At 42.8% G+C, this 20,956-nt stretch overlaps 1 protein-coding gene across 19 annotated transcripts in view; it reads left to right on the forward strand.

Moving 5' to 3' along the window:
• Window positions 1-20,956, forward strand: part of SGIP1 (SH3GL interacting endocytic adaptor 1) — an 82,747-nt gene that overhangs the window by 25,105 nt on the left and 36,686 nt on the right. For 15 of the 19 annotated variants that reach the window (XM_075181841.1, XM_075181846.1, XM_075181847.1 and 12 more), the window contains 7 exons: window positions 158-333; window positions 12,610-12,621; window positions 15,905-15,929; window positions 16,416-16,467; window positions 17,381-17,448; window positions 17,596-17,688; window positions 19,348-19,422. In XM_075181841.1, the coding sequence (XP_075037942.1) occupies window positions 158-333; window positions 12,610-12,621; window positions 15,905-15,929; window positions 16,416-16,467; window positions 17,381-17,448; window positions 17,596-17,688; window positions 19,348-19,422 (501 nt within the window). The remainder of the gene's footprint in view (window positions 1-157; window positions 334-12,609; window positions 12,622-15,904; window positions 15,930-16,415; window positions 16,468-17,380; window positions 17,449-17,595; window positions 17,689-19,347; window positions 19,423-20,956) is intronic. The other 4 variants (XM_075181845.1, XM_075181860.1, XM_075181859.1 and 1 more) reach the window with 1 other exon arrangement.

The raw sequence follows: 20,956 nt of genomic DNA on the forward strand, positions 1-20,956 counted from the left end.
GCCGCAAGCAGTAAGTAGAGAGCCAGAGGATCCCTCTCGGGATAATACCACTTTTTCAGGACTGTAAAGTTTTTTGTTTTTTTTATTTGTTATACGTGGGACATTTTTATGAACGGGGATTCCTACGAACATAGAGTAATCTTTAACTGAGATTTACCTACCAAAGCAAAGCACTTTTATTCATCAAGTGAATCGGAGGAAGAGCAGGAGGCCCGCAAGAAGTTCAATATCAGGATAAAGCCTTTGCAGGCCAAAGATAGCTTGAGAAGTGCGGCAACGGTGGATGAACTGAAAGCATCTATAGGGAACATAGCCCTCTCCCCATCTCCTGTGGTAAGTGTCCTCTCTCTCTGCTTTATGATATCAGTATACAATCTACGCGTTCTCGCGGCACACTATGGGGCATATTCAATTACGCGTGGCTGCGCATATAAAGCGTCATTACGGTAGCGCTACGTTGCGGATTTCTGTGCGCAGAGAAATCCACAATGTTGCTGTACCGGGACCCGTGCGGCCGCAAATCGTAATTGAATATGCCCCTGTAAGTTATATTTACACACGTTGCGCTGTCACTTGCTGCCTTCATAGCAAAAGCCCTATGAACCTCCTAGTTAAAAGGGATTCTGCAAAACCTGTTCTCTGCACTCTTTTTCTGGTCTGGGATATTACCAGTTCTTATTAAGGTTATATTTCAGGGGTTGGTGTTCTTATTTAGGCTTATGCTTACATAATTTGTATATATGTATAAGGGATCACTTGGGAGACAAAATTAAGCAAACCTTCCCACTCATGTGACGCATCACTTGGATGGGCGGGGCTGTACAGAAGGGACTGACCAATCACATAATTGCATCGGAAAATAAATGTTAGGTTGTGGTGCTGCTTGTCACTGAACAGAAGGCCTGTGTGTAAAATAAAGATACAAAATGATGTTATATATATATATATGATGAGTTTAATAGTTTTTCACCAAAAAAATATTGTTACTCTTCTGCAAAGTAATTTTGTTTTGTTTTTTTTGTCTTTTTTTTTTATTGCTTGTATTTTTAAATGCATTTCTGTAGTAGCAAACTGTCAAACTGCTAATAGTGAAGGTTACGTCCATAGAAGAGTGCAGGTGTCTGTGTTGGTGTGTTCAAAAAAGGAGCCTGCATTTTTTGGGATGATGCCCTAATTTCCATCCCCCTCACCCATTGATAGGGAGGTGGCACCAAGTATGCGGTGACTGCCAAACTATCACTTATGGACATTTTTTTTTTAAACGTTCTTCTATAAGGACATATTAGTCACTGGGCTTTGAAGGGTTTTGCTGGTTTGGTAGCCAGACATAAAAATGAAAAATAAATTAAACTTCCCCCTTGGTCTTTGTGCTTGCCGATCCCACACCTCTCTGCCCAATCTCACTATCTGGCTTTCCATATATTAAACAGCACTAAATCAGCTATAGCAAAGTATTGAAAGGACTTATTGACCTCTGGTCTCTTAAAATTAATTAAACAAATTGATAGACGTTTCTGCTTATTTGTTAGAAGATGTGTGTTCTGCATAAATGAATAAGATGTTTTCTCTTCAACCCCAGTCTGACAATATGCAATGTGCAACAACACTACATGAGGTTTTCCATTAGACTGTAATATACATAGGATCTCAAAACATTACTACAGTGACAATTTTGGTTGTATAGAGGATTTTGGTGTTTGTTGTATTGACTAGCAGCTGCCCATAGACTGTGATAGGGTCACACATCCACTTTCTTACTTGGCAAATAATTAGTAGCTGTCAGCCAGTCTTGGCACTAGAACACAGATCTGCAGAACCTGGCATCGGAGGTTCTGTCCTGTGACCCCAACAATATATTTGACCTGTGTGTATTATAATCCCTTACCCCCCACGTCTCCTGTGTGTATATTTCCACGTCTTATTATTTGTGGTGCTGCCCCCTCCTGGCTGAAAAGAGGAACTGTCTGTAGTGTTTTACATCCATCTCTCCTTTGTGCCAGTTTGCCTTTGATGTTTGCATGCCACTGTTCCCTCAGTGCGTGCAGGAGCAGCGTTTAATCCTCGTGCCCACTCTCTGTGACACAGAGCCCCGACACCCACTCGTCCCAGCTGTCAGGGCCGTTCCCCTCCCGGTGACATGTGCTCACGCTGGGGCTGTGTAATTGGTGATGCCTGACACTCTTCCCCGGACGAGCTGCTTGGCTGCCACTGGCAGGAAGACTGTTCACAATCACCAGGTCCTTTAGAGGCGAGCTACATTGCAGGCAGAGTGACGGATTTTAGATCTCGGCCGCAGGATAGCGTCTCTATTTTTGGATCTGCCTGAAGCTTCTCAGTAATATCATCTGGTGTCTGCTTTATATTCCATTACTTAATGGGCACCCAGGCCGCGCTTCCCAAACCTGCCATGCTGTTTAAGTAAGCGGAGGATATGGCTGGTACCATGTCCCCCGCAGCAGGCCTGATGACTTTATATGTACAGGAAAGAATGTTTGGAATGTTTTATCCCTTTCCCCCATAATAAATCACCTTTTCCCCTGTTACAATAGGTACTCAGTGTTTCTATGGCAACCACCTGATACATGATGTTGCCATAGTGACGTCAGGTCTGTTGCTTTGTGGCAGGGTCACTAGCTACAAGGAAAGGTTGTTGGGGAGATGAGTACAGGCGTTAATTGCAATTTATGGTGAATTACAGAGCACTGCTGTTTATATTTCAGTTTTTCTGTATTTTGCCAATTTTGCAATAATTATTGATGATAATACACTTTTCATGCAGCTTTTTGTATGTAATAACAAATATAGAATGTATTCTGTTTTATTGTAGTGAACTAGATGTAAATCATAAGGGGATTTAAGTCAAAATCAATTCAGTGTCCTAGGGCTAGATTTACTAAGCTGCGGGTTTGAAAAAGTGGGGATGTTGCCTATAGCAACCAATCAGATTCTAGCTGTCATTTTGTAGAATGTACTAAATAAATGAAAGCTAGAATCTGATTGGTTGCTATAGGCAACATCCCCACTTTTTCAAACCCGCAGCTTAGTAAATCTAGCTGGAAGTTTCCCTTTACAAGGCAGCGCCGCTTTAAATTTAAGCGCTGAAGACGCCAATCTCGCCGGAGTTGAAGAATCCGGACATTGATACATTTACCCCCTGCTGTATATGTCTCTCCGCTGTTATACAACTACAAGCCCCACAATGCTCTGCAGGCCTTAGGCTGACATGGCAGGCTGGAAATTATAGTTCCACAACAGCCAGTGAGCAGATTGTGTTCCGCCTTGGGGAAAAGATGACGTCCGTAGTGTTTGGAATGAGGGTGTCCACTTTACAAATAACATTTTGTTTCATAGTTCTTTATAACACATGTGTAAGGTTAATAGTGTGATATAACTGTGGAGTAATAACAAGCTCATAACCCGTTTTAGATTGTAAGCTTGACAAGTACCAGTATGATATTCTCCTCATTGTGTTTTGCCCTCAGTGGTGCAGATTCAGTTTGGTGTGAGGTGCCACAATGTGTCTCCAGAACCGTCTGTGGAGAAACATCGCCCCTGTGTTCTAACTCAAATCTGTGCTTGTTTTCCTTCTCGTCACATAGAGTGGAGATTTCTTATCGTAATAGGCGTCATTTTCTGCATCTGGACATCAAGGGGGTGCATGGCGGCAACTCTCTAGGAATTGAATCTGCCCCAATATATTGTTTTCCTGATATTATAAGGTGCTGTGTGGTGACATATAAACACATACATATATATAATATTGATAGGTTTGTATGTATCGTTTGCAATAAAGATTCTCGGATGCGATCGCTGTGGTCCCAAAGCACAAAGGTTTTATTCTCAATTGTATTACAAGGCAGAGTTTAGTATGCATACGCATGTGCTCCTATCAGAACGCTCTGGTTTCCAAAGCCAGAGGTGAACAATTTATACACTGTACAGTTGTAAAAGCAGTGACATCATAAAGATACACAGTTACAGTATTAAGGTCCACATTAATAGGTCGAAGGGTGTTGACCTCCCAAGAACTCGACGTGCCATTGGTAGATTCCTTGGGTCATGGTTCCTTGAGATTGCCAGGTGTCCTTCTCCAGATTCCCACCTCTAGACCTGTATAAACTGGTTTTTATGATCCCTGTGTACTGGCTGTTTGATGTATGAAAAGTGATATTGTTTATGACTAGTGTTCACAAGGTGCTACATAAATAACACTGGAAATGTTCTTATGCAGTTACTTTCAGAGAGTGGGCGGCGTTCTATGGATGGGCAGCAGTCATACAGGTTATTACCACCAGCGAGTGGGCGGCGTTCTATGGATGGGCAGCAGTCATACAGGTTATTACCACCAGCGAGTGGGCGGCGTTCTATGGATGGGCAGCAGTCATACAGGTTATTACCACCAGCGAGTGGGCGGCGTTCTATGGATGGGCAGCAGTCATACAGATTATTACCACCAGCGAGTGGGCGGCGTTCTATGGATGGGCAGCAGTCATACAGGTTATTACCACCAGCGAGTGGGCGGCGTTCTATGGATGGGCAGCAGTCATACCGGTTATTACCACCAGCGAGTGGGCGGCGTTCTATGGATGGGCAGCAGTCATACAGGTTATTACCATCAGAGAGTGGGCGGCGTTCTATGGATGGGCAGCAGTCATACAGGTTATTACCACCAGCGAGTGGGCAGTGTTCTATTGACGGGCAGCAGTCATACAGGTTATTACCACCAGCGAGTGGGCGGCGTTCTATGGATGGGCAGCAGTCATACAGATTATTACCACCAGCGAGTGGGCGGCGTTCTATGGATGGGCAGCAGTCATACAGGTTATTACCACCAGCGAGTGGGCGGCGTTCTATGGATGGGCAGCAGTCATACAGGTTATTACCACCAGCGAGTGGGCGGCGTTCTATGGATGGGCAGCAGTCATACAGGTTATTACCACCAGCGAGTGGGCGGCGTTCTATGGATGGGCAGCAGTCATACAGGTTATTACCACCAGCGAGTGGGCGGTGTTCTATGGATGGGCAGCAGTCATACAGGTTATTACCACCAGCAAGTGGGCGGCGTTCTATGGATGGGCAGCAGTCATACAGGTTATTACCACCAGCGAGTGGGCGGCGTTCTATGGATGGGCAGCAGTCATACAGGTTATTACCACCAGCAAGTGGGCGGCGTTCTATGGATGGGCAGCAGTCATACAGGTTATTACCACCAGCGAGTGGGCGGCGTTCTATGGATGGGCAGCAGTCATACAGGTTATTACCACCAGCGAGTGGGCGGCGTTCTATGGATGGGCAGCAGTCATACAGGTTATTACCACAAGCGAGTGGGCGGCGTTCTATGGATGGGCAGCAGTCATACAGGGTATTACCACCAGCGAGTGGGCAGTGTTCTATGGATGGGCAGCAGTCATACAGGTTATTACCACCAGCGAGTGGGCGGCGTTCTATGGATGGGCAGCAGTCATACAGGTTATTACCATCAGCGAGTGGGCAGTGTTCTATTGACGGGCAGCAGTCATACAGATTATTACTTTCAGAGAGTGGGTGGTGTTCTATGGACGGGCAGCAGTCATACAGGTTATTACCACCAGCGAGTGGGCGGCGTTCTATGGATGGGCAGCAGTCATACAGGTTATTACCACCAGCGAGTGGGCGGTGTTCTATGGATGGGCAGCAGTCATACAGGTTATTACCACCAGCGAGTGGGCGGCGTTCTATGGATGGGCAGCAGTCATACAGATTATTACTTTCAGAGAGTGGGTGGTGTTCTATGGACGGGCAGCAGTCATACCGGTTATTACCACCAGCGAGTGGGCGGTGTTCTATGGATGGGCAGCAGTCATACAGATTATTACTTTCAGAGAGTGGGTGGTGTTCTATGGACGGGCAGCAGTCATACAGGTTATTACCACCAGCGAGTGGGCGGCGTTCTATTGACGGGCAGCAGTCATACCGGTTATTACCACCAGCGAGTGGGCGGTGTTCTATGGACGGGCAGCAGTCATACAGGTTATTACCACCAGCGAGTGGGCGGCGTTCTATGGATGGGCAGCAGTCATACAGGTTATTACCACCAGCGAGTGGGCGGTGTTCTATGGATGGGCAGCAGTCATACAGATTATTACTTTCAGAGAGTGGGTGGTGTTCTATGGACGGGCAGCAGTCATACAGGTTATTACCACCAGCGAGTGGGCGGCGTTCTATTGACGGGCAGCAGTCATACCGGTTATTACCACCAGCGAGTGGGCGGTGTTCTATGGACGGGCAGCAGTCATACCGGTTATTACCACCAGCGAGTGGGCGGTGTTCTATGGATGGGCAGCAGTCATACAGGTTATTACCACCAGCGAGTGGGCGGCGTTCTATGGATGGGCAGCAGTCATACAGGTTATTACCACCAGCGAGTGGGCGGCGTTCTATGGATGGGCAGCAGTCATACAGGTTATTACCACCAGCGAGTGGGCGGCGTTCTATGGATGGGCAGCAGTCATACAGGTTATTACCACCAGCGAGTGGGCAGTGTTCTATTGACGGGCAGCAGTCATACAGGTTATTACCACCAGCGAGTGGGCGGCGTTCTATGGATGGGCAGCAGTCATACAGGTTATTACCACCAGCGAGTGGGCGGCGTTCTATGGATGGGCAGCAGTCATACAGATTATTACTTTCAGAGAGTGGGTGGTGTTCTATGGACGGGCAGCAGTCATACAGGTTATTACCACCAGCGAGTGGGCGGCGTTCTATGGATGGGCAGCAGTCATACAGGTTATTACCACCAGCGAGTGGGCGGCGTTCTATGGATGGGCAGCAGTCATACAGGTTATTACCACCAGCGAGTGGGCGGTGTTCTATGGATGGGCAGCAGTCATACAGGTTATTACCACCAGCGAGTGGGCGGCGTTCTATGGATGGGCAGCAGTCATACAGGTTATTACCACCAGCGAGTGGGCGGCATTCTATGGATGGGCAGCAGTCATACAGGTTATTACCACCAGCGAGTGGGCGGCGTTCTATGGATGGGCAGCAGTCATACAGGTTATTACCATCAGCGAGTGGGCGGCGTTCTATGGATGGGCAGCAGTCATACAGGTTATTACTTTCAGAGAGTGGGCGGCGTTCTATGGATGGGCAGCAGTCATACAGGTTATTACCACCAGCGAGTGGGCAGTGTTCTATTGACGGGCAGCAGTCATACAGGTTATTACTTTCAGAGAGTGGGTGGTGTTCTATGGACGTTTACACTTCTTGTTGTCTTGCGCCAGATGTTGCAGATACATACTGAGTTCCTGTGTCCCATATATGGGAACATATAAAGCACCATTTTGCCACTGCCCTTAATTAGGAAATCCTCAAAATGTGACATTTTGGGGTAATTGAAGGCCAGACTTGAGGAACCCTGGCTAACTTAGTGGCATTTCTCAGAAGTTTGTACTTCTTAAGGATTAATCTATTTGCTAAATCACAACTTTGTAACAGAGTTTCTGTTCTATAATAGGTAGGTCAGACTGACATAGCAGGTGGGAGACGGTCGCAGGATTACAGGATTTCCTCCAGAACATCTCGTCTCTCTCAGTGCAGCAGCCACAGACTTTACTGTTAAGCATCAGCTTTGCAGCTTATTTTCTTTTAAAATGTGCCCATTTCTGGCACAGACTTACTTCACGTTAAATAAACCTTGTGAGAAAACGAAGATGCTGATATTGTCTTAGATACTTTCACAAGGATTGTTATTTTTAAAGTGGACAAATTCCTAGAACACAGGGAAGGTAATTTACAAAGTGCAAAACCAGCTTTGGATCCATCTTGCGCCTAGATTTAGGTCCAACATTGTCTATTAAGGTCTAACATAGAACACAGAATATGACAGCAGATAAGAACCGCTTGGCCCATCTAGTCTGCCCATTTATTAACCTATGGTACCTCCAACCCTATTTGATCCTTAGTTCTTTGTAAGGATAGCCTTATGTCTATACCAAGCATGTTTAAATTGCTCTACTGCAGGGGTCAGGGAACTTTTTTACCTTTTACCCCCAAATATATTTAGATACGCCGATGTTACCCCCTTGATTTGAAAGGAACAGATTATTACTTTCAGAGACTGGGCGGTGTTCTATGGACGGGCAGCAGTCGTACAGGTTATTACTTTCAGAGAGAACTTCAAAACTTCAGGTTTTGGAGAAATGATGTTGCTTCATTTTTGATAGGAGAGCATCAATATTGGGGCATTTTGATGTCAGAGCAATTTGGATACAGTCTTCAGCGTCCAATCGATTTCTCTGCTTTGTTTTTATGTTCGTTAGAGTGGAAAATCCTTGTTGCAAAAGGCAGCAACTTTTTGACGGCCTCCTCACATGCAATTTTGAATGCCTTTGCAGCTGTTGACATCCAAAAATATGACAGATCTGCTTTGTTTTCAAATGCAATATGTGCTTCATTATTGCATCGAAACTCAAGAAGTGCCTCTGCCAACCCTTGAGGCTCTTCTGGTACAACAGCAATTTCACATTTAAAGGGGTCTACAATCCAACTGACAGCAGGTGAATCAGCAGCATTACCCCCAGGAATTTCATTTTTACCTCATTTGTGGTAATTAGACCACTGCTCTACTGTATTATCCTCTCCCACCTCTGATGGGAGGCTATTCCACTTATCCACTAACCTTTCTGTGAAGTAGTTTTCCCTCACATTTCTTCTGAACCTACTTCCCCCCAGTGTCAGTACATATCCTTGTGTTCTCATACTTAATCAACATCATCATCACCATTTATTTATATAGCGCCACTGATTCCGCAGCGCTGTACAGACAACTCATTCACATCAGTCCCTGCCCCATTGGAGCTTACAGTCTAAACTCCTTAACACACAGAGAGAGAGAGAGACTAGGGTCAATTTGGTAGCAGCCAATTAACTTACCAGTATGTTTTTGAAGTGTGGGAGGAAACCGGAGCACCCGGAGGAAACCCACGCAAACACAGGGAGAACATACAAACTCCACACAGATAAGGCCATGGTCGGGAATTGAACTTATGACCCCAACCACTGAGCCACCGTGCAGCCCTCTCTTCTTTTGTTTCCCTCCTGTACCTTGTTATAACCGTTAATGTATTTGAAAGTTTGCATCATGTCCCCCCGTTCCCTTCTCTGCTCCAAACTATACATATTAAGATCTTTTAGTCTTTCCGGGTAAGGTTTGTGCTATTTGTACTAATGCCCGGTCTCCAAAGCCCACTACCGCTCCAAACAGTGTTTTTTTAAATGAAGAACCTGCACACAATTAAGACATTGGCACCACTCTGTAGTTATTCCCAAGCTTCTGTGTTGTGGTGGCATCTCCCGAGAGTGGAGAGTAGGCACACATCAATATGCCTGCTGTAAGTACCATCCAGGAACATAGACACTAATAACTGTGCTTAGATCAGGTGCAGGAGATGGAGTGTTATTCTGCGTTTCAGTTTGTTATAAAGTGTCCTTCATTAGGCAATGGATGGAGTATTCCCTCAACCATAAATATGTACCTAAGATACGTTCCTGAGACATTATATATATATATATATATATATATATATATATATATATATATATATATTTGTGAATGATGTTAGCAGCTATTTTGCATAAAGCAGCTTGTATTAAAGTTATAATTTTAAAGCAAAGATTTCTAACCCTTTTTGGCCCAAGACCAAGTTGGGGATTCAGTTTAGGGACTTTATTGTTGCCTATTAGGGAAGTATAATATTTTCGTATTAATATGTGTTAACTGTAATAAACAAAACATGAAAATCTAATGCATGCACCCACCTGATATAATATTCTAGGTTTACGTTTTACTTCTGCTTTGAAGAATCATGAAGTTTGGAGACGAGTTTGCAGGTTCTTCTTAAATAATCTCCAGCATATAATTATATATCTAAGTATCATCATTTATTTATATAGCGCCAACATATTCCGTAGCGCTTTACAATTGGGGACAAACACAGTAAACTAATAAACAAACTGGGTAAAACAGACAAATAGGTGACAAGGCCGCTGCTCACAAGCTTACAATCTATTGGGTATAGTGTTTTGTGTTTATCTGTAGATCAGTTTTGTTGTTAATGAAGTTTGTCTAATTTTGTGTGCTTGTGTTTGTTTTAATATGCTTCATATTATAGAGGAAAAGTCCGGTAAGATAGAAATATGTTTTTTTGTTGTTTTGGTAAAAACATCTCGGAAATATTTAATTTTAATTTTCCATTCACGATTCACTTGTAATGTGTGCTCACTTTCTATAACACTTGTGTCAAACACTATGAGGATCTGTATTGGGAGATAGGAAGGTCATCTCTTCACATATAAGTAAAAGTGCCCTCTCCATTCAATACGATTACAATCGTGTTATTTGTGGCTTTCTGCCCACTGGAGCTAGGGATGCTGGGTAGATTATCTCCTCAAAATTCCCAAGTGGAGCAAGGCATGCTGGGTAGTGGTATGCAAACCACACAGTTCACCTTGGTTTGTTTCTGACACTGGCAGAATGCACTAATATAGTGGTTAGTACTACTGCCTCACAGCGCTGGGGTCATGAGTTCGATTCCCGACCATGTCCTTATCTGTGAGGAGTTTGTATGTTCTCCCTGTGTTTACGTGGATTTCCTCCGGGTGCTCCGGTTTCCTCCCACACTCCAAAAACATACTGGTAGTTTAATTGGCTGCTATCCAAATTGACCCTTCTCTCTCCCTCTCTCCCTTTCCCTCTCCCTCTCCCCTCTCCCCCTCCCCTCAGTGTTATAAGGTAAGGTTTTACATTGGATCAACATGTATTTTAGGGCTTTACCCTCACTCCACACATAGGGTCCTTCTGTAATATTTGAGTGTTACTATCGCTTGACAAGTGAGTGACAAGAAATAAGGAATCACACCGCAACACATCAGTTTTTAAAGGAGACCACATGTTGTCATTAATTACCATTTTTTGTTTTGGTCACAAACACCCCCCCCCCCCCATCCCTCTGATCAATCTCCCTGAAAGAGTGACAAGTTTATTGGTACACTCAGCTCTTGGAGTATTATAACTCGTCTCCTTTCTCATAGTTTAATTTCCATCCCCTACAAGAGATGAGTTAGGAATGATTGGTGGACACAGTATAGTGCAGGAATGGAAAACTAAATCTGTTTCCCAACAAAATTTATCAACAAAAATCTGGAGCTGAAATATTTAATTGTTAAGTGACAGGGAGAAATGTTCTCTATATATCCTCTTCCTACCAACTAGAGACACATGGGTCCTTCATTCGTGTTTCCATGAGCCTGGTATATGTTTCTCTGGCGGGTCTCAGCTGACTTTGAGGGTTCAAGCAAAGTTTTATTTAAATGAAAAGTCCACTTTTTGTGTAGTTTTTGATTTGGGCTTAAATGTGGAAAATAGACCCTATAACGTCTATGTACTAAGGCAGTGTTTCTCAATTCCAGTCCTCGGGACCCACTAACAGTGCAGGATTGCAAGGTGACCAGTGAAATAATTATACCACCTGCTACACTGTGTCAGTCAGTAATGAATACACCTGTGCTCCAGCAATGAGATATAGAAAACATGTTCTGCTAGGGGTCCTGAGGACTGGAGTTGAGAAACAATGTACTAAGGGAAATATGGAGGAAAAGAGTGACACTTTTTCCTCCATATTTGCCTCCACGCTGTCACTTTGGGTGTCCGTCTGCCGGGGGGAGTGTCCAGAGGAGGAGTGGGCGGAGCTGCAGTGTGTACTCATGTTAATGAGATCTATTATTGCCATGTAAGGTGAAACCTTCCAGACGGACCATTCTGGTGACTCTTAGGGGTAAATCTATCAAGCAGCAGGGTTGAAAAAGTGGTGATATTGCCTTTAGCGCCCAGTCAGATTCTAGTTATCGTGTATTTAGTACATTCTACAAAATTACAGCTAGAATCTAAATGGTTGCTATCGGCAACTTGTCCACTTTTTCAAACCCGCAGCTTGATAAATAGACTCTTTAGAGTCTAGTTTCCACATAAAAGCCCTATGCTATCTATGTCTATTAGTTAGCTAGATACAATCTTTAGCAGCATATACCTAGTCCTGCTCTCTCTCCTTCGGTGGGGTCTTTACATATGCAGTCTTATGCCTGGCCTATATCAGCGGTTTGAATGGAGTAGTACGAACTGTTTACACTACTTGGTTCAAATCCAATGACACTCACTGAAGGTCATAACTAGGGGGACGTATATGCAGGTCAGGATATAAGAGTGTAATTACAGATATTGTATTGGTTTGCAGCCACAAGATTTGGGATCTATGGTGGGATCAGTGTACTAGACTATCCAGATCTCAGGTACCCTGACTATTTCTATGGCTGTCAGCAATGTGCCAGAAGCTAACCATCAGATGTATAGATGTGAACAAGTTCTAGGTCTCTATTATACACACTGTGTATTACATTCTGTCCTTGGTTGTCTATGAAACAATAGAAGAAACGCATCAGTGGTCACATGACTTCCTGGCGTTATACATTGAATGATATTGCTGATGGTAAGATCCTGAATGTTTGCGTGTTAGTGTTCACTGATGTGTCACTCTTTGACTAGGTGTCTTCTCTCTTCCTTTGTGCTGGCCGCAGAGACGTAGCCCGGTAAGACAAGCATTTTCTCTGTGCTAATTGCTTTCTGTATGTTTTATACAACATGATGTTTGAAAGAAGTCCGTCTTTATCACCGTTGGATTCCTGCATTAGCATGCAGATCCTGGGCCACGGTACGAGAGAGAGACACATTTTCACAGGATAGAGGTGCAAAAGAAAAGAACAACCTTACCCTAAAATAATCCACACTAAAAATAATGGTTTGTGGTGGCGATCAAGGAGTTAAGTTAAAAAAAAACAAAGGCCGCCTTTCCTTAGAGGTCCCATTCTCCAGATCCGAGGGGTATCCTGTGGCTGTCTAAGTCCCACATTGTTGTCCTTTAATGTGTCGACTATTACAAATATAAAAGGTTCCTCTTGTGTGTAGAATTCAGCAGATGAGATCAGCTCTTTGTGGGTTATGAATAGATTAAAGCTTGCCTACGTTTACGGATGTTTATAGGCTTGGGTGACCACCAGCTGTACGATAGGTTAAGGTGTAGAACATTATGTTTTATTTTATCTTGAGAGCCAGCTTGGGTTATGATGGCATCCTGCCAGTTTTATGGGTCCTAGCGGGAGAGTCTGGATAACTGCCCTTTTTTTGTGTTTATTAACGTGACCGCGTTCATAACTTTTCATTGAGGAAAAAAACTAAATATGTAGCACAACATTTACACACTATAAAGCTTCTATTTTTTTTAAAACTCAATATGTGCATGGATGTAAAAATTTATACGTACAAACGATGCATTAAGCTAGGTACACACTACAGAATTTTCCACCAACTTTTTATGCCAATTGATTTTACATGTGATCGATGGTCCGATCGCTCGGTCCATGGACTGCATACACACTAGCCTTGTTTTAGACGATAAAGGGAAGAGCGGACGTCCCTTTAGCAACTTTTTAAAGCCATGTTGTCGTGAGCAACGATTGCAAATTCGTATACACTGAAGCAACATTTGCGGGGCATGTAACGATATACCAAAGACATTAGCATAAAGGGGCAGAGCTTTCACTATAGTTAACACCCAAAAACGCATAATATGTTAATATGAATTTATAAGTTAAATAGTTTATAAAGATAAAGTTTATAAAGGGCAAATATAAATAGATTCACAACATAAATGCAAAGGGTAATAACACACGTGCTTTATACTAGTGTAATGGTCTGCAGCCAGACAGGTGCAATACACATCTATACAAAACACAAGTCAGTGATGTGAGGATACCACACCACGTGGGACTGGTACAGGCATCACAAATTTACATACACAAGCTCCCCAGGTCGAGGAAGTATCGGAGGATTGTCGTGGATCGGACGGAAGTTTATACACACTACACAACTGAAACGAGATTGGAACGAAAATATTTGACAGTTCGACCAACCAAATGAGGCGACAATCATCCATTTGGGCAGACTTTCGACCATCGTGTCACTACACACACTGACCCGACTTTTGAACGAGCGGTCGTATGTCGGCTGGTTGAGCCGATTATTGGACGAAAACCCTGTAGTGTGTACCCAGCTTTACTTGTACAAACCTGCTTTCATGATGACCGTTGGGCCTTTTTGGGATGTTAATAACATTTATTTGTTACATGTCTCCACTTAGACATTTAATCTGCTTGCCCGGTATTTAGCCCAAATTCTACTGGCCCCTTCTATTCTGTTCTTAATGTTAATATATTTGTTTAGTATAATTGTTAAAACCTCTGGAGACTGCAGATTTGGAGATGATCATAATGAATAGTAGCTGAAACTCTTACATGTTTGTCAAATGACACATGGCATTTTGGTGTTATCTGCATCGGAAAATATATTCTGGATTGGCATTAGCCCTGTCAGTGTTTTCTATGGCTATTTTTAATCAAAACCCTGGCAATTCACCCAAGACTTAAATTAAGCATTTTTTTAGTTGTTTTTCATGGTAAATACTGGAAAGGTGTCTCTTGGCTTTCAACCCATTATCTAAAACGTTCTGAAAACATGACAAACTTTAAAATAATTGCTGCTTTCTAGTATTGTAATACAAACAGACACGTAGTCACTTAGAGGAGCTCTGCTGAACAGTTTGCTAGGACTAATGTGGAAAAAGACAACCACACTTTTTTTTTTTTTTTTATCCGGAAGTCCCAAGTGTTCTCAGTAATAGATCAAGTAACACTCTCTCATCTCCTATTACCCAGCTGTATTCTCACACATGGTTGTTTAAATTCCTTTAAAGACATTAATCAGAAACTTTATTTTTTCTTCTTTACAAGAACAAAAGCATTAAGTTTAATGTGTTAAAATGAACCATTTAGGCAAAATGAAACCATTCGAAGTACAATAGAGTGCAGGTTAAACCGCTGTCTTACTGTTCTTATCTAATCTCCAGCGCTTGGCTAATAACATTCACTGCTTCTATTCCATTGGTTCCCTGGTCAGAGAGGGAGGAGCTTAAGCGGACCATTATGTTGTCTTAAAGCGAGAGTACCTGAAAATAATGGAACAATATCTCACAAAATAATGTTGTATTTAATCTTTTGTTTTACAAATTTTGACTGAAAGATCCTCAGTAAATGCATCAAAGGATTACGTTACAATGTTTATTTACTTCTTACAGTATTTACATAATATGTATTTTGGAAAACATAATAAAGGGCAAGCGGATCAGAGCACGGTCGAGATTGGGGTATCGTTTAGATGTTACGTTTTGTTCCGATAATTCACCTGATTGCATTTGAACGGCTGTTTCGTCTTTTATTATTCAAAAATTTATAAAACTTTGCAATCATTGAACTTGGAGAGAAATCTCACTGACGTCTTGTAGATACAGGTGGCCAAAGGGTGGTGGATCTATGGAAACTGGTGCCGAGGACACAAGGTGGTGTTACTCATAGCAACCAACGTGCTTTCATTCTTTAAACGTTACTGGTTGCTATGGGCAACTCTACATTTTTCATCTGGACCATTTTTCATATCTGTTCCCAGAACTACATAAGTTTTAGAAAAAAAAATTCTGTCTTAATCTCGAATCGTTAATAATAAATGGATTTCAGAATCATAAAGAACTCACTCATTTTGCAGTGTGATAACATCCCCTCGTCTGCTTCTAACTACACTATAACAAAAAGGCTGCGTTTAAATCCCACACTTGTTTTCCAAGCTAAACTCTCTAAAACATCTGTTTACTCTAATTCAGTGTAATGTAAGAAGCTTTATATTCTACTAATGCTTGTCTGTGCAGACTGCATGTTTAACAGATGCATGATTTGTGCTTTAATAAGTCTTTATTTTTGTTAATAGGGCTCAATTAAGAGAAACTTGTCAAGTAAGTAGAAGTTTCATAGGAACTATGACCTGATATATCTAGTCAGCTGCTGTTGTAATATACTTATAAATACATGATAAGTTCACATTGCAGGTTTTATGAACACTGACGTTTTTTTTAATTAAATCCCTTTTGAAATTCTACCTGATAACTAGGAATTATATACTACATGTAATTTAAAGGGCAAGGACAAGGTTTGTTTTGCAATCCTCATGTCTTACGTCTTCCATTCCACTTGGTACAGTCCAAGTTGCAGTCTAATAGCTCCTTTAGTCTAACTCTGGTTGACCAGAGTGTGATTAGATGCTTGTTAATTATACGGGCACCACTTTACTCCGCCCACATGTCATTCCAGGGAGGAATCTGTTCTCTTGAGCATGAATGGGGAACTCAAAACGCTAAGAGGGCGAAGTAACAGACTGTATTACATGGGCGGGCGTCCATTAACGATTAACTAGGCTAATTTTTTTGTTTTAATCTGTACAGGTGAAGAGATTGCGAGGCCGAGACGTTCGACTCCCACAGCCGAGCTTGCAAGGTTAGTTCTCTATGTATATATCCTTTTTTTTCTTTATTTTGCCAAAGACTGTTAGAATGGTCTTTGCTGGTTTTGTTGTTTTTTTGTGATTTTTGTTATATTTTTATTTCCTTGTTCATATATTTGTGCTAAATAGCAGTATTGTTCCATGGTGTTATATGATCACTTTCTGGGCATGGATGGGAAATGTCTTACAGTAATGTTGGCTCCACATAGCGTGATGTGGTCGGCTAGTTTTGTTGTTTTATGAGATTGACATTACTCGGATCACAAACACCGGAAGTCCGGAAACAATAGACTGAACTTGTCTGTAAACCTCTCAGCCCATTGTATGCTTTGTACTAATGTAATTTGTCTGTAAACCTAAATGACTGTAAGTGGGGAGTTTAGTCCTCCACGGATGTGCCCAAATTGTTCACAGACCCCGTCTATGGGTGACAACCTATGAGTGTGTGTTCATATAATCGTGTTGGAGTGTTATCTGTGTACTGTAGGTGGAGACTGCATGATACACTGCATGGGATGCGTCAATGATTTTGAAATGTAATGCTGATTGGACACACGATGGGACAATGAGAAGGGACACCATCTTTAAATATTAACAAAGTTAAAGTGGATTTGTCACCTAGGCGGACATGGGGTAACAGATATACTTTAAAAAATAATTGGAAGTTGGATAATGCATTCAGCCAAGCTGTATCACCTGATGGGCTGTTACAGAGTATCTCTGCACTTCTAGACCCGTTGGATCGGTGTTTGGGGTATTGAAGACTTTCGGTTAATACCATACTTTTATAGCTGTATCTCTTTCACATGGGGATCACATAGTGTCGAGATCTCACAAATAAATTAAACTGATCCATTGTTTGTGACTGATCTTCTAAAGTCACATGCTTTTATTATACACTTTTAGTAAGAAAACTCCAGTCGACTTGTTTGGTCCTCCTCTAGAATCTGCCTGTGAAGATCCAAAGTCTGAAGGTAAGTTCAGCCCAGGAAACTTGCATAGATCTAATTATTGTGTTTTCATTTTGGCTCCCATAGCTTCAAACTGTACATATTGTAATTATATATATATATATATATATATTATGTTGTCTGCTATTTTAATCAAGGTATTTCTGTCAGTCCCATTAGATCAGCCTGAGATATGGGGGGCCTCACAAACAAGCACCAAACCTACAGAGTCCCCCAAGTTGTCAAGACCCTTCCCAACAGGAAGTAAGTCACTGTCTATGTGTCTGTAACTGTGATTGATAAGTCTTCAGATAAATACGATGGTGGAGGAGTATAGAATGTATCGTGTTGGATTCTGGAATGTATTTCACTGGTTTGTAGGGGCGGGGTGGGATTGTGCCCCCCAGGCCGGACCCATAGTGGGTTACTTTAGGCTGCTGAGTCAAGTCTTGCCGCCCAGGCTAAAATTTGCCAGCCCTCCCCTGCTGGCCTGTTTCAGAGACAAGAATCCTATGGCTTTCCAGATGCTGTTGAACTACAAATCCCAGAATGCCCTGCCAGCTGGAGGAAAGCAGTACATGGTGGGACGTATAGATGCACTGCAGCTGGAGATGTATAGAAAGCTTGGTTCTGGCCTACATGGGGGGGGGGGTATATAAAGGTTGTCTGTGATGTGATTGGGTCGTGGTCCTTGGATTGAGAACTTGCACCTCGGTTATGTTTGATGAGCAGAGACTGGAGAATGTCAGAATCCGCCATGGAATATCTGCATACTGAATATAGAGGTAATTTCTAAATGTCTGCAGTGTTGGTGCAGGTACAGAGCAGGTGGTCAATGTAGTCTGCCCATTGATCAGGACTGACCTGTATTTATCCAGATCATGTCTACATTGTCTAAGATTACCCCTGAGCTTCCCACTGTTAAACAGAGTCCCCTTATTGTGTTAAATAGTCCCCTCCTAATAAAAATATCATCAAATATTTTAATTATGTCCGCCATTTTGTTTGTGTCTATTTTTCAGAGTAATATTTCACTGTTACTTTATCATTAGTTCCGTGTAATATTCTGTTGTGATTTTTTTTTATTAAATAAATGCCCCCATTGTATAACCACATAAGGGCCTGCTGTTGTTGTTGTTGTTGTTGATAATAATCATAATAATATCATTTATATAACACCAACACATTACACAGTGTTGTACAGTCACAGAATATTTACTTATTCACGCCAATTCCTGCTCCACTGGAGCTTGCAATCTAAATTCCCCTCCATGATCTCACATACAGCACACTGCTTATATAAAGGTCAGTTTAGTTAGAAGCTAGTTAACTTACTAATATGTGTTTGGATTGTGGGAGGAGCCTGGGGGAACCAGGGGGGGGGGGGGGCTACAAACTCCGCACACGTGGGTCAGTAGTGGTATCTATTGGACGATTATGATTGGCTCATTATTAGTTGTTTCTCTCATCGTAAGGACCACTTACACGGACTGTACTGTGGGGCAGCACGGTGGCTCAGTGGTTAGCACTTCTGCCTCACAGCACTGGGGTCATGAGTTCAATTCCCGACCATGGCCTTATCTGTGTGGAGTACTCCAAAAACAAAACATACTAGTAGGTTAATTGGCTGCTATCAAAATTGACCCTAGTCTAAGTCTGTCTGTCTCTGTGTGTGTGTGTGTGTGTATGTTAGGGAATTTAGACTAGGCTTCAATGGTGCAGGGACTGATGTGAATGAGTTCTCTGTACAGCGCTGCGGAATCTGTGGCGCTATATAAATAAATGTTGATGATGCTGATGATATACTATGCAACGATCATTTTCATATGTTTTTGACAAAGTAATGAGCAATTCCAGGTAATGATTACCTTGTGATGTTTTATGTAATAGACTTTTTTAATATATTGTGTTTTTGTTTTCCAGCACCTCCACCCATTCCACCAAAAAATATTCCAGCCACCCCACCCAGAACCGCATCTCCATTGCCAGCTGGACTAGGTGAGTGCCCTCAGCAGGAGGGCTGGGTCTGTATTGTGAGTACAGTTATATTCACTTATATATATGTGTCCTACAGATGAGTATATTACACAGTCCTGTTCCAGGTTCCAGGCCTGGTATTCCAGTAGCTGCAAATGGAATACTCCCAGCCAGCTCAGGCTTGTGTGTGTGATCCAGGCCGGGTATTCCAGTAGCTGCAAATGGAATACTCCCAGCCGGCTCAGGCTTGTGTGTGTGATCCAGGCCGGGTATTCCAGTAGCTGCAAATGGAATACTCCCAGCCGGCTCAGGCTTGTGTGTGTGATCCAGGCTGGGTATTCCAGTAACTGCAAATGGAATACTCCCAGCCAGCCCAGGCTTGTGTGTGTGATCCAGGCCGGGTATTCCAGTAGCTGCAAATGGAATACTCCCAGCCGGCTCAGGCTTGTGTGTGATCCAGGCCTGTTATTCCAGTAGCTGCAAATGAAATACTCCCAGCCGGCTCAGGCTTGTGTGTGATCCAGGCCTGTTATTCCAGTAGCTGTAAATGGAATACTCCCAGCCGGCTCAGGCTTGTGTGTGATCCAGGCTGGGTATTCCAGTAGCTGCAAATGGAATACTCCCAGCCGGCTCAGACTTGTGTGTGATCCAGGCCGGGTATTCCAGTAGCTGCAAATGGAATACTCCCAGCCGGCTCAGACTTGTGTATGATCCGGGCCGGGTATTCCAGTAGCTGCAAATGGAATACTCCCAGCCGGCTCAGGCTTGTGTGTGAAGGCAAAGGCTTGCAGTGCATGCTGGAACTTGTAGTTCCACAACATCAGGAGACCTGCTGATTGCTTACCTCAATTTTCAGATTAAGATTATGTCCCTGGGCAATAATGAAAACAGGGCCCCACAACACCCATATGGTCCTCTCCTTCCCTGTGCCCCCAACACCTTAACTATACATGACAATAAATGCCAAACAGTACTAAAACACTGAGTAAATTACAGGGCGAATGCAATTATAAATAAACAGGCTCTTTTAAGAGAGAGGCCAAAATAGGGACATAATAGGAGGAAATTGGGAAATAGCTTGGCAGTCTGCTCATATCATCATCGCTCCTAAAATAGTTCCTTGTCACTGGCCCAACTCACTTATACAGTGTGATAAAAACCAGACACACTGACAACTCAGTAAATGGTCCGCACCATTCAGTGTCACCAGATACAGGATCTCCGTGCCCTAGTAACTGTATTTGGTTTCCATTTACATATTGCAGCCTATGTTGTTTTTAGTTTTATCAGCTACAGGTCACAATAAAGATGTTTGACTTTAGCTCTGCTCTGTGTATTGAAAGTTTGACTTTAGCTCAGTTTGACTTTAGCTCTGCCCTGCGTTTACCCTGTGCTCTTTCTACACACAGTCAGCGCAGTTTTGGGGAGCTGAGTCCCTCGGTCATTTCAGTCTTTGCTAATAGAATAAAACCATACATTATAATAATATACTTGGATGGAACAACCATCATCAACATTTATTTATCTAGCACCAGCAAAATTCCATAGCGCTTCC

This window comes from Mixophyes fleayi, chromosome 8, assembly GCF_038048845.1.
Source record: "Mixophyes fleayi isolate aMixFle1 chromosome 8, aMixFle1.hap1, whole genome shotgun sequence".
In the NCBI taxonomy this organism is placed as follows: Eukaryota; Metazoa; Chordata; class Amphibia; order Anura; family Limnodynastidae; genus Mixophyes; species Mixophyes fleayi.